This window comes from Hermetia illucens, chromosome 3 (genome assembly GCF_905115235.1).
Source record: "Hermetia illucens chromosome 3, iHerIll2.2.curated.20191125, whole genome shotgun sequence".
NCBI classification, from domain to species: Eukaryota; Metazoa; Arthropoda; class Insecta; order Diptera; family Stratiomyidae; genus Hermetia; species Hermetia illucens.
Window position 1 is genome coordinate 165,616,348 of NC_051851.1, and position 12,596 is coordinate 165,628,943.

The 12,596-nt window shown below is 47.4% G+C and overlaps 1 protein-coding gene across 1 annotated transcript; it reads right to left on the reverse strand.

Moving 5' to 3' along the window:
- Positions 1-10,854: 10,854 nt before the first annotated feature.
- On the reverse strand, positions 10,855-12,586 carry LOC119651903 (protein ABHD13). The gene is made up of 4 exons (XM_038055730.1): positions 12,081-12,586; positions 11,445-12,028; positions 11,179-11,357; positions 10,855-11,105 (listed from the first exon to the last, which is right to left on the reverse strand). Exons 1-4 carry the CDS (start codon positions 12,232-12,234, stop codon positions 11,000-11,002), a joined length of 1,023 nt encoding a protein of 340 aa, XP_037911658.1. The 5' UTR covers positions 12,235-12,586; the 3' UTR covers positions 10,855-10,999.
- Between the last annotated feature and the right edge of the window lie 10 nt (positions 12,587-12,596).

Below are 12,596 nucleotides of genomic sequence, written 5' to 3' on the forward strand. Positions count from 1 at the left end.
GCGAAGCGAACGCGACGTTGATTTGCGGCGCAAACGGGCTTCAGCTGGGACAAGGAAACAGCCTTTCTGTGTTCCCCAATCTCGAATTGGGAAAAATCTTCTCCCCGCTCGAGAACACGGTACGGGCCTTCGTATGGAGGCTGCAGCAGCTTCCGGACAGCATCTGTCCTGACCAGGACGTGCGTGCACGTGTCCAGTTCTTTGGAAGCGCAGGCAGGTGCGGATGTGTGACGGGTGGGAGATGTGGGTTTAAGGTGGTGGAGGTTGTCTCTAAGCAGACGCAGAAATCCAGAGTCTATGAGACCCTCTTGTCGAAGACCAGGTCACTTGTGAGCCTTGGGTTCTCCCCGTATGCTAGCTCCGCGGGGCTGGCAGCAAATTCCTCTCAGCGGGTTCGGAGGCCAAGTAGGACGAGAGGCAAGACTTAAGTCCAGGACGGATCGTCGCGGGCCATAATGGCAGCTTTCAGGGTCCGGTGCCAACCCTCTAGCATCCTATTGGATTGCGAGTAGAAGGCCGTAGTCCGCTCTCGTTTGAAACCCAGGAGTTTGCCTAACTCCGAGAAAAGGGTGGACTCAAATTGCATTCCCTGTCAGTGATTGTGCCGTAATTTCCTTCAGAGGTATTGCTTCAGGCCACCGCGTAAACCTGTCGATGATTGTGAGGCAATACTTGAAACTGTGCGAGTCTCGCAAAGGGCTTACGATGTCGAGGTGTGTTGGGTGGGATCACTTGGCAATGCGTAGAAATGAGCCCACTTCTTTTCTTACATGCCTGGTAACCGTACATTTCTGCACTCTTTGACCCAGGAGTTTGTCGTCCTGATGCTTGGATGCGCTAAGTTGCGAAAGGTGGCCAGAATGTATGGCCGGGGTCCCTTTTCCGAATACTCGCAGCAGAGAGAGAGGTTCGAGCAGAAGATGGGCAACTCCCAAAATTTAGATTTGGGGCGGAATTTGAGGCTCTGAAGCACTGCATCATTCTCCTGCGCTTTGGCGATACCCGAGAAGTCAAGTGAGGTGAGGATATTTACCTCGGAGACACGTGACAAAGCGTCAGCAGCTATGCTGTCCTTGCCGGACACGTGCTGTATGTTGGACGTGAACTGCTTTATAAAGATCTGGTCGAAGCTGACGAGGGGACTTTTGTTTTAAAGCATACGTGAGAAGCTTATGGTCCGTGAACACTGTGAACAGCCTGCCTTCAAGGAAGAAACGGAAGTATTTAATGCTTAAGTACGCGGCGAGCAGTTCTCGATTGTAGGTGCTGTAGTTCCGTTGAATGGGGTTCAGCTGTTTAGAGAAGAAGCTCAACGGCTGCCAAACTTGATTCACTTTTTGGTGAAGGGCAGCACCTATTGCGAGGCACCAACAAAAACGGCTGGGTGTGCATCTTGTCGAGGAAATGCCAAGAGTGTAGCATCAACTAGTTGTTGTCGGGATTTGTCAAACGCGCGCACAGCCTCTTCAGACCACACAATCTCTCGTGTGTCCTTTGTTTTGGGGCCAGGACTGGTATTGGGCGGCCTTGGGCAGGAAACGACGATAGAAGTTTAGCATGCCCAAGAACCTCCGCAACTCCTCCACGGTTTTCGGACGCGGGAAGCTTGTGATCGCGTGCACATTATCTGGGCCGGGCTGTATTCCTTCAGGGGAAATGAAGTGACCGAGGAATCTCACCTGTTTCTGGAGAAACTTGGATTTATCACCGTTTAGGACTAAACCGGCTTCAAGGAGACGTTGAAAAATGCACTCGAGATGAGCTAAATGCTCAGACTCTGAGAAAGAACCGACCAAAACATCGTCCAAATACGCGAAACAGAAGTCGAAGTTTCGCAGGACCGAGTGAAAGGTTTGCGCTGCATTACACAACCCGAAAGTCATCCGCGTGAACTCGAAGAATCCAAACAGTGTGCATATTGCCGTCTTTGGAATGTCTTCTGGAGCTACAGGGATTTGGTGATAGGCCTTGGTTAAATCCAAGGTCGAAAAGATGCGATACGGCTCAAGGGGTGGGGGGGGGGAGGTTGGGGTGTGGGGATTTGGTTGGTTGATAGCCTTGGTGACCGTGTTAGTGCTAAAGTGATGCAACGCCATACTCTCACCACAACAGAATTGGCGCCCAACGTGGGACCACAGTTGTTACGTATGTAACACGTTGCTGGCATAGTTCGCTACGAAGAGCAAAACTGATCTATTTCTCATCAGTGAGCAATACCGAAATAGGACCCAGCTTCATGGCACCCGGCATATCCAGTACCGATGCCATCTGGGTTCGGACGGCACTCACCTAGGGTTCTCGCCCGAGGGTGTGCACCGCTCCGGAGCTCCTTTTGTGCGTGGAACGTCGCGAAGATAAACGCCGGGGGGGGGGGGGGGGGGTCATTGAAACTCTTGGAACAGGTGGAGCACGCTGGAGATCACTCTTGGGGTGGTAGCACTGCAGCTGACACTGTCGTAAATGCAGTTGTGAATTTGACAACGAGGCCCCGTGGAGCTCTCATACCCAGAAGAGCATCGAGACGTGGCAAACCTTCTATGAATTGGTGGGCAGCAAAAATTACAGAGCTCCGGAAGAAGTGTCACAAACTTCGCTACTTCACGCAACGTCTGAATGCAAAGATCAGCAAAAAGGAGACTCCGCTGCACAATAAACAGGAACAAAGCTCGTCCCTGGCAGGACGAGGTGAATGGACCCTGCGAAAAAACCCTATTCAGTTAAGGCCGCATTTTACGGGCACTATTCATTGCTCACTTCGTACGGGATGATGACGGCAGTGCGTAGATCGTCGTAGCGAAATTGGAAGAGGCGATCGTCTCTGTGAAAAACAATAACGTGTCAGGGCCCGATGGTATCCCAGCAGAGGTATACACACTGGTACTTCAACATCGGCCAGATCTACTGGTCGGCGCATTCAACGCTTGCATGAAAAAGGGCATTTCCCTTCTCATTGAAAGGTGGTGAGGCTTGCGCTGTTCATACCGTCTTCATACCGACCACTTCGTAAGCTTGGGACTCCTCCTATGATAGCCTGCTTAGATTTGACATGCCAGAAGCGCGGCACCTGGTCGGTTATGCAGATGATATCGCGGTGCGTATTTCCGGACGTACGGTCGAATAGATGCAAAGCAGACTTGCTGACGGTTTCAACCTTACACTGGGAAAAAAACCGAAGTCATCCTGGCTAAAAAAAGAATTCCGACGCTCGATAGCCAAGTAAAAAAACAGTAAAGTTCCTCGGACTGACTCTTAATTCAACGATGACCTTTTTCGAGCAACTCAAAGTGGCACCGGATAAGGCTGCAGATGGAGTTTCGGCCTTAAGTCGGCTAATGGCAAATATTGAGGGTCCTATGTCTACCAGGCGACGTCTCCTGATGATTTCATCGCAGCCTGTTCTGCTCTACGACGCAGAGGTATGGGCTCACCCTCTTGGCAAGGGGGTATATCGTAAGCGTCTGGTATAAGTTCAGAGACGGGGAGCTATGCGGGTGACATTTGCCTACCGCACTGTCTCCGAACTGACCGTGATTGTGAACGCAGAAGTGATTCCTGTTGCCCTTCTTACTAAGGAGCGTAAAGCCATACACAAGCATAAGGGAGAAGAGTCAAGGGAAGTGGTTACTCGTGAAGAACGGCAACGGCAAGAGTGGGGACTCTCTTGGTAGCACGAGATTAGAGGCAGATAGACTGCCCGACTCATTGGCAACTTAAGTGCGTGGCTGAATGGGAAGCATGGTGAGGTTACCTGTTCCCTTGCCCAGTTGTTAAGTGGGCAAGGGAGTTTTCAATCTTACCTGTATAATATTGGAAAAGCACGATCTCCGGATTGTGTGATTTGCATTGGAGTTGTGGAGGACTCCTATCACACCTTTTTTTCTTGTGGAAGTTGAGATGGGATTCGTCAACAGCTCTATGGAGTCGTGTTGCGCATTGCGTTCGGGTTCTTCTCGTTGCAAAGGGGATAGAACTCAACCGTTGGAGGAGGCGGATGGCAGGGAGCCCCTTGAATTAACAGTTCCCTTCCTCATCTCCCCTCCCGCAGGTAAAAGGAGTTCCCTGATTTGAAGGCTCCGCAAGGCGTCAGAGTTTGGGGGCTAGCCCGAAGTAATGTTGCAAACGGTTCCGGGCTAGCACGCTCAGGATGGAGAAGTGTTTAGTTGGTAATCCGGCGACGTACCGGTGCAGGAGTCCAACAATATGTGCGTAAATGCATTCACCTTCCCTACCCCAAAGAAAATCAGTACATGCGGGGGGAATCTCGGATAATGATATTGTTTTCTTGGAATGTACCAACCTTAAGGTTTGGGAAATGTTCATCAAAACAATTACCTTGTGCCATTTCTAGTTGAAGAAATATAAACAAAAAAAATGGTCGTACATCTGTTCATCAAAGTGTAGCTAAGCGCGACCTTTCCTTAAATGCTTATATAGTATGTATGGACCCTTCTCACTTAATTAAAAACTGACCCATACAACAAAATTTCAAGTATATTTTTCTTGAAAATTAGCAAATGATGTAAATGGAATGAAAGACAATGATAAATTAAATATGTATGCATCTTCAAAAAGCTCACACGTTTTTCTTTTATTTTGCATGTCATGGACGACTTTGGATACAGCACGTGTTTCATCAATCCAGGAGATTGTTCATTCTAAGAAAACAGGTCGCGAATTAGAAGCTGGACGAAAGGTTTTGTGTATTTCTTATGTGAGTACTTACTGATCTAGTTATACTTATCTAAATACTCAATTATATATTAGTTTCCAGGCCCATTTGTCATGCTAATTGATTCCTCCAATGCAATGTTATATTCTGTTTCCTTACGTCCGTATTTAATTGGTACTTTTGAGATTGCATGATAAAGAAATTCTGCTTGAGCGGGGTTTTAGGTTGATTTTCCAATAGTTTATAATCAGCAAGAAAGCTTTCGACTTATACATATATAGATCTTCAATTCGAGATATGACTGACTATTCATTTTAACGAGATACTGATATTGTATGTATAATGTCCTAACATTCTGTTCTCTGATCCCCCATCTGAATACTAAACATTCCTCCAAACGCTTAACTACTATGTCCGCGCAAAAGATGAGGAAACGGAGAAGGACTAGACCGTCAGCTCTGCTCATTAAGCCGAGAAGGGACGTAGTCGAGACCATAAAGCGTGAATGTTCAAAGGTAATCAATGCACGTAGATGTATCACCTCTGTAAATGCTTGAGACACAAAAACTGGCCGTGGTGGAAGTCCCCAAGCAATATCCGGGAAAACTCCTTACCAGGGGCAAAAATTAAAATTGGATCCCTAGTATGTAGGGTACGAGTGCGAATAGTCTACCAATGTCTGGACTATGGACACACGTCAGCAACTTGCAAGGGACCGAACAGGAGAGCAGCATGCCGGAAATGCGGCCAGGTAGGTCACCAAGCGACAATCTGGAATGAAAGCGTTCCCTGGAAGTATCGCGGCGCGTTTGGTGAGAGCGTTGCACACACTTCGGGCTCGGGACGGTGTCCAATCTTTAGAGCGGAACTGGAAAGAGCTAGCCTGCGATTGGCATAATCCGCACTTTAAAAAATTAACATGCACTGGAGTGCAATCGCTCACCAGTTGCTAGCGCAGTTCGCTGCGGAGGTGAATGCTGATCTAATGTTAATCAGCGATCAATGCGGAAATAGGGACCCGCCTTCTTGGCATTTCGACTTATCGAGTATCGCAGCCATCTGGGTTCGGGACGACGTTCGACTTCGTGTTCTTGGCCAAGGTCGAGAGAATGGGTTTGTCTGAATTCGGTGTTTAGGTATAACGTTTTTAGCGCCTTTACCTGACGCCGAATGAGATGATGGCGGATTTTCGGTGCAGGCTTGATGTTCTGGAGGAGGTCGTTTTGGGCACGGAGGGGCAAATTCTGATAGACGGTGATTTTAATGCTAGGGCCCTAGAATGGGGTATGCTTCAGCCAGATGCTAGGGAGAAACGGATTCTGAAAAGGGCGGCGACAACCGGGCTCGTAGTTTTAAACACCGAATCCACGCCAACGTTTCGGCACCCAGGCTGGGAAGAAATCATTGCTGACATCACTTTTGCGTCGGAATATTTGGCACCATCGGTGGATGGGTGTCGAGTCCTTGAAGACTTCGTGATCACCAGTACATCGACATTGCGTTCGAAGTGGTTGACGCTACTTGCCGGCGTGCACAAACCCGACGCTTCCCCTGCCTGTGGAATATCGCCAGGGTGAAGACGGGGAAGTTCGTCCAAGCTCCGGGGGTGGTAGTGTTGCAGCTGATACTAACGTAAATTCAGTGATGAACCTGATAACGACAGAGTGTGAGGCTTCCATGCCGCGGAGGGGCCCCAGCCGCAACAAGCCGTCTATGTACTGTTTGTGTGTGGACGGCAGAAATTGCCGACCTATGGAGGGAGTATCAGAACCTGGTCATCGATGTGAATGAGGACCTGTGGGGACTTGGCTATAAACTTGTAACCCAGAAAATCGGGGCTCTGCGGAAGCCCTTCATACTAAGTACCGATCAGATGGACCGCATTGTACGAGCATTATTCCACAGACATTCTGTACGGGTTGATGTCAACAGCGCGGAAAACGTCGTGAATTGTACCCTTTTCATAATGAGAGAGCGCAAAGAATTGTGCCCTTTTCACAATGAGAGAGCGCAAAGAAGCAGTTCTCACTATGAAAAACAAGAACATGCCAGGTCCTGATGGCATCCTGGCGGAAATTTACTTTAATTTAGTAGACTCGCTGACGCGATCCGTGCTGCCGGGGACTTATCCCCAAGGCCGTACAGGTTCAGAACAGGGAAATCCACAGCGGATGCTGTTAAGGAAGTCGTGGATATAGTTTATCGAGCCCAGCCCCACAGCCGCCCATCTCGGCATATAGTGCTCCTCATAACGCTTGATGTCAGAAATGCCTTCAATTCCGTAAGATGTACAGATATGCTAGGGACAAAAACTCATTCCACGTGCCAAGCTATCTCTTGCGGATATTGAGGGATTATCTGAAAACCCGCTCCCTGCTCTATGAGACGCTAGAGGGCCAGGGGAGAATGGAAATCACGACACGATATGCACGAAAATTCGCCACTGATCGGTTATGCAGACGACGTTGCGGCACTTGTTGCCGGACGCATTGTTGAACAGGCGCAAAGCAGACTTGGCATATTGTAGCGACGAGTACACGGATGGAGGACTGCTCATGATTTCTGCCTCGCGCTGTAAAAAGCCGAAGTAGTCATCTTCACCAGAAAGAAAATCGCGACCTTGCGTCCCATATCGATTGATGAGCGTCAAAATTTGCGGTTAAATACCTTGATTTAATGCTCGACTCAAAGATGAGCTTCTTCGAGCAAATCAATGCGGCAACGGACAGAACTCTAGACTCTCTGGAGTCTCGGCCTTGAGTCGGCTAATAGCGAATGTTGGAGGCCCTATATTTACCCTACTACTCTATATTTACGTAAAGCTATCTATCTCCGTAGGGGCGGAAACTTAAGAGAGGGGCCCATGAAGAACGTCAATGCACCTTTGTCGAGGAACCGGGAACTGCAAAAACTCAGGAAATCAACCAGGCGACTTCTGAACCGTGAATTTCAGCAACTCACAGCGTAAATATAAGAGGCTCGTTAGGTGTTCGAAACGAGGCTCCTTTAGAGCATACTGTAAGGAACTGGAAGCCGAAAGAGAGACTTCAAGGCTGTGCAGAATCCTTAAAAGGGATGAGTCAGCCAAGTTGGATTCTCTTAGAAAACCCGACGGTACTTTCACAAGCTCCAGACTGGATTCAGTACAAATTCAGATAGGACACATCCTGGAAGCACACCACCCCGGAGAACGGATGAGAGCAGTGGCAAGGGGAGAGTTGAGTTGAGTTCTTTTAACCCCTTGAACACGCAAATGCTGCAAGGGGAACTTGAACACTGCGAAAGCGGTTGTTACCCATGAAAAGGTGGGAGCTGCCATACTGTCCTTTGTACATTTCAAAGCACCTGGCACGGATGACATCTATCCGGCAATGCTAAAGGAGGGTATGGAGTACTTAGAGCAACTTCTAAGAATTATTTTTCAAGGGCTACTTCCTCTTGGCAAAAGGTTAAGGTAGTCTTCATACCCAAACCTGGAAAAGATAGTCTAATCCAAAGAACTTAAGACAGATCAGCTTCACTGCATTCTTGGTGAACGTTTTGGAGGGACTAGTGGAGCGTCACATTCGTGGAAACACACTTAGGTCGCAGTCACTTAATGAAAACCAACATGTCCTGTGAGTCTGCTCTTCATTCTTTGGTTATAAAGATAGAGGATGCAACTTTAAATAGTGAGTACGCGACGAGGGTGTTCATGGACATTGAAGGGGCGTTTGACTGTGCGTCTTTTCAAAAACTTTGTGATGCCGCCAGAGCGCATGGTGTTGATGATGCTTTAATTAAGTGGGTCCATGCTATGCTAACGCAGAGATTGCTGTGCCCTGAGGTGGGTGTCGATCGCTATCTGACTACAGAATCAACGAAGGGCTGCTTCCAAGGAGGTGTGCTTTCGCCACTTCTGTGGAGTATGCTGATCGACTCACTACTATGCTAACTGCAAAATGCTTATGTTGATGACGTGGCTGTGCTTGCTGTTGATCGGGATCTTGGGACGGTGTGTAGGGATATACAACGTGCCGTTAATTTGATAGACAGTTGGTGCCGCAGACATGGTCTTTCAGTTAATCCAAATAAAACCACAATGGTATTATTCACAAAAAGGAGAAAACTGTATGGACTTTGCCTCCCTGAGATGAGAAGTACTACCCTTCAACTCTCCGAAGAAGTGAAATATCTGGGAGTCACTCTAGATAAGAAACTTCTTTGGAACAAACATATAGAGGTAAAGACAACACGGGCTCTCACAGCTTATGGGCTGTGCAGACGGACCTTTGCCTCGACATGGGGACTTAAGCCTGATGTGGTAATGGGGATACACGGGCCGATGTTCGTTTATGCATCCGTAGTGGGGTGGGTTAAGGTGAGACAAAAAGGTTTTCACCGTAAACTAGTCGCACTGCAAAGAACTGTGTGTTTGGGTATCACTGGTGCCATGAGCACGACATCCGGCGCAGCTCTAAATGCACTACTCAATTTGCAGCCCCTGGATATATTTATTCAAAGCACTGCAATGAGAGCAGCTCATAGACTAATTCGATTAGATCTATGGGAAAACAACAGATGTGGAGGCCACAGAGCATTGGTAGAGTTACTGGGAGTACTGAATCCAACTTTTACAATGCCTTCCGATTCTCGTGTCCCCATACATCTGTTTGGTAGCAGATATCAAGTTACTTTGAAGCGTAGAGAGAACTGGGAAGTCCCAGACGAATGCGGGGCGTGATATACGGAAGTCTTCTACACCGATGGCTCGAAAACAGAAGAGGGTTCTGGAACCGGAGTCTACCTCGCAAATAAAAACGAGAAGTGGGCTTTTCTTTCGAGGCAATATGCAATGGGTTTTCAAGCCGAAGTTTATGGGATCCTAAGGGCGGAAAACTGGGTGATGGACGAGCAGTTGAAGGACTGGCGCTTTGCAATCTGCAATGATAGCCAAGTTGCATTGAGGGCGTTGAGTAGTTCTTTGATCACCTCGAAAATCGTTCAGGAATGCCGAAACCGTTTGAATTCTATCTCTAGATTCAATACGGTGGAACTACTCTGGGTACCTGGTCACTGTGGCGTAGAGGGAAATGAAATCTCGGATGCTTTAGCGAAAGGGGGGTCAATCTCCCCTATGCCGGGACCGGAACCAGCAATTGGAGTATCAGTAGCATTGGCTAAGTCTGTTTCCAAAAACTGGGAACAAGCTTTCCACAGTGATAGGTGGCAGAGCCTAAATGCTGCTCGACACACCAAACTTTTCCTGCCAGAACCAAACATGCGAACCGCAAAGTTTATCCTGTCGAAAAACAGGGTGTGGGGATTTTGGCAGGCCATAATTCACTAACTGGGCATATGTCCAGTATAGGAATTACTCAAGATGATACGTGTCCCTCCTGTAATGAGGAAGCGGAATCCACGGAACATTTCCCATGTGATTGCGTCGCCTATGGAACCATCAGTCATCAGATCTTTGGTGACGATGTTCTCCAGTTGCGACGGGTAGCATCACATCCACTAACGGAAATCCTGCGATACGTTAATGAATCCGGAATATTCCATTAGATGGAGGTGCGAGTACAATGGGCCAACACGGCCTGAATGCTCAGAAGCTGTAGCTTCTCCCCACCACACACACACCCTTATCGGGTGGCAACTCTCTTAGCAAAATGAGCCAAGGGGCAAATTGACTGCGCGGCTCATCGACAATTTAGATCCGTGGCTGAACCGAACGCACGGCGAGATTAATTACTTTCCTATCCAACTGCATTGCAGACACAGAGGAGTTCCCTCCAGACAACTTTGTCAGAGATTTGCTGAAGGGCGGTGGCAACTGAAGTCATGTTGCGCATTATGTCCGGGCTCTTCTTATTGCGAGGAAGATTAAACTCGACCGGCGGAGGGACCGGGTAGCAACGAGTTCCCTGAGCTTAATAACTCTCTTCCGGTTGGTGACACGAATTCCTTGAGCCGGGAGGGCTAGCCCGAAGTAATGTGTCAAGCTAGGCTAGTTCTCTGACGATAGGGTACGCGTACTGTTGCGGGAGTCCAACACTCTGTGCGTAAACGCATTCACCTACCTTATTCCCAAAAAAAAGTTTCTTTTAGACCCATGATAGACGAAATCCGGCACCAACCGAATATGTGGCAATAAAAATCCTTTTTGCTAACAAGCAACTGGTTTCAAATTGAAAATCATTTGGTCTCTTTTAAAATATTAACAATTCATTTTCAATCATTTGGTACATGTGTATGTGTCATTATCATTAGAGTGAGTTAATATCGAGAGTCGATTGCTTCCTGTGTACTGTTCCCAGCACTTTGCTTAGCATGTAAACCATCTATTCGCTACACTTCATGTATTTCAGGCCAGTGATTACGTTTGGGAGGTGTTTGCAGTGGATGGACAACGTCATGGCATTCTACGAGAAATGTTGCAATACCTTGGTAATATCTGTAAAGGAAGGAAATTGTAGAAATTTGAGATGCGAAGGAAGTTTTTAAATTTTTCGAATAGGAATCATTACCCGTCTATAACCCAAGTGTCGTTATGAGAGCCTCCAGTAAATTCTAGTAAGCGTTTTCGTGTGCTGCCGCATTTCATGTGCAAAGTCTGCATCATTCGGGGCGGAACCAAATTGTCGGCCAAGCCAGTTATGAATAAGACTGGCACTCGGATACGATCAACCTTATCAATGGAATAGTACTGAAAGGAGATTGAGGTCAAGATGGAATTTTATTTTTCAGTGATTTAGGAAGGGTAAGCGATAGGAAATAGGAAATAGACGCATACCTTATTCTTATAAAAAACGTTTGGTAAGTATTTAACATTTGGATGCACCAGCTCCACAGCCATATCGGGAATACTAGTGAACGTATTCTCCACCATCAACGCCATTATTTTCCCGGAATACTCCAGGTCGGCTGCAACATCAATTGCCACAGCGCCGCCCAAAGACCTCCCAAACAAAATAATTTTCTGGTGATCCAAATCGTGTCGTGTGTAAAGATAATCTACAGCCGCTCGGCCATCCATGCATAGGCCTTTTTCGGACGGTGACCCCGTTGATAACCCATAACCTCGGTACTCCACCATTAAAATATTACAATTTAGATTATAGTAAATGCCCCAGACGTTCTGCAATCGATGCCCCATGTTGCCGGCATTGCCGTGAAAGTAAACTATCGTCGGAACGAAAGTGCTCTTGTCGTCGTTTTGCTTTATGAAGAAGGCATGCAGGGTGGCGTTGTCGCTGGTTCGTATATTGACCGTTTCGTAGGGAAGGTTATGCATTGCTGGGACTGGAATGTAGACGCGGGAATTCGACGGCAAGTCGGGGTGGTACAGGAGGTTGTCCTGGGCATGGTATAGAATATCTGAAAAGGAAGATCAGTTTATTCTGAGCTCGAACTTCGATGGTCTCCTTACATAATCCAGCGAAGAGGAATATGCTAAACGATATGAGACTTCCATAAAAACAATAAAGTATCACGCAAGTGAGGAGAGTTCCGAGCGATGCCGCCCAGATTTTCGTCGCGATAGCTGTAACGATTTTCACTATCTTCCAATCCGCCTTGACCATTTTCCGGGACTAGCGCAACGATAATGACGAAATACCCAATAACAATTGAAGAGTGGAGGTAGTGGCGAATATGTTTTCACGCAGTGTTTGTTGCGTCCTTTGCGGCATAACATTTATAGCTGCGGCAAATCGTATCGATCCAGGTAATTATTTTTAGTCCTGCGAAATTTCCTCTTGGACTTAGCAAATTTGTGGCGTTTGGGAATGGAAATCTAGAACTTTTCTCGCAAGTGTCTACAGAACAGAGTGCCAGGTAGACTTAGGACTCACGAGCAACTGGAACTTCGGCATTTAGCCATTGTATTTAATTAGAATGTGACTGGAGACATAATCAAAACACGAAACTGACACAACACAGGTGA

Excerpts from the sequence above, each read along its gene's own strand:
- LOC119651903 (XM_038055730.1), bottom strand. The coding sequence starts at position 12,234 with ATGGTCAAGGCGGATTGGAAGATAGTGAAAATCGTTACAGCTATCGCG. Across the intron at positions 11,358-11,444 it reads ACGTTTTTTATAAGAATAAG|TACTATTCCATTGATAAGGT; the intron begins GTATGCGTCTAT and ends ATCTCCTTTCAG. Across the intron at positions 11,106-11,178 it reads GACACTTGGGTTATAGACGG|ATATTACCAAGGTATTGCAA; the intron begins GTAATGATTCCT and ends CTTCCTTTACAG.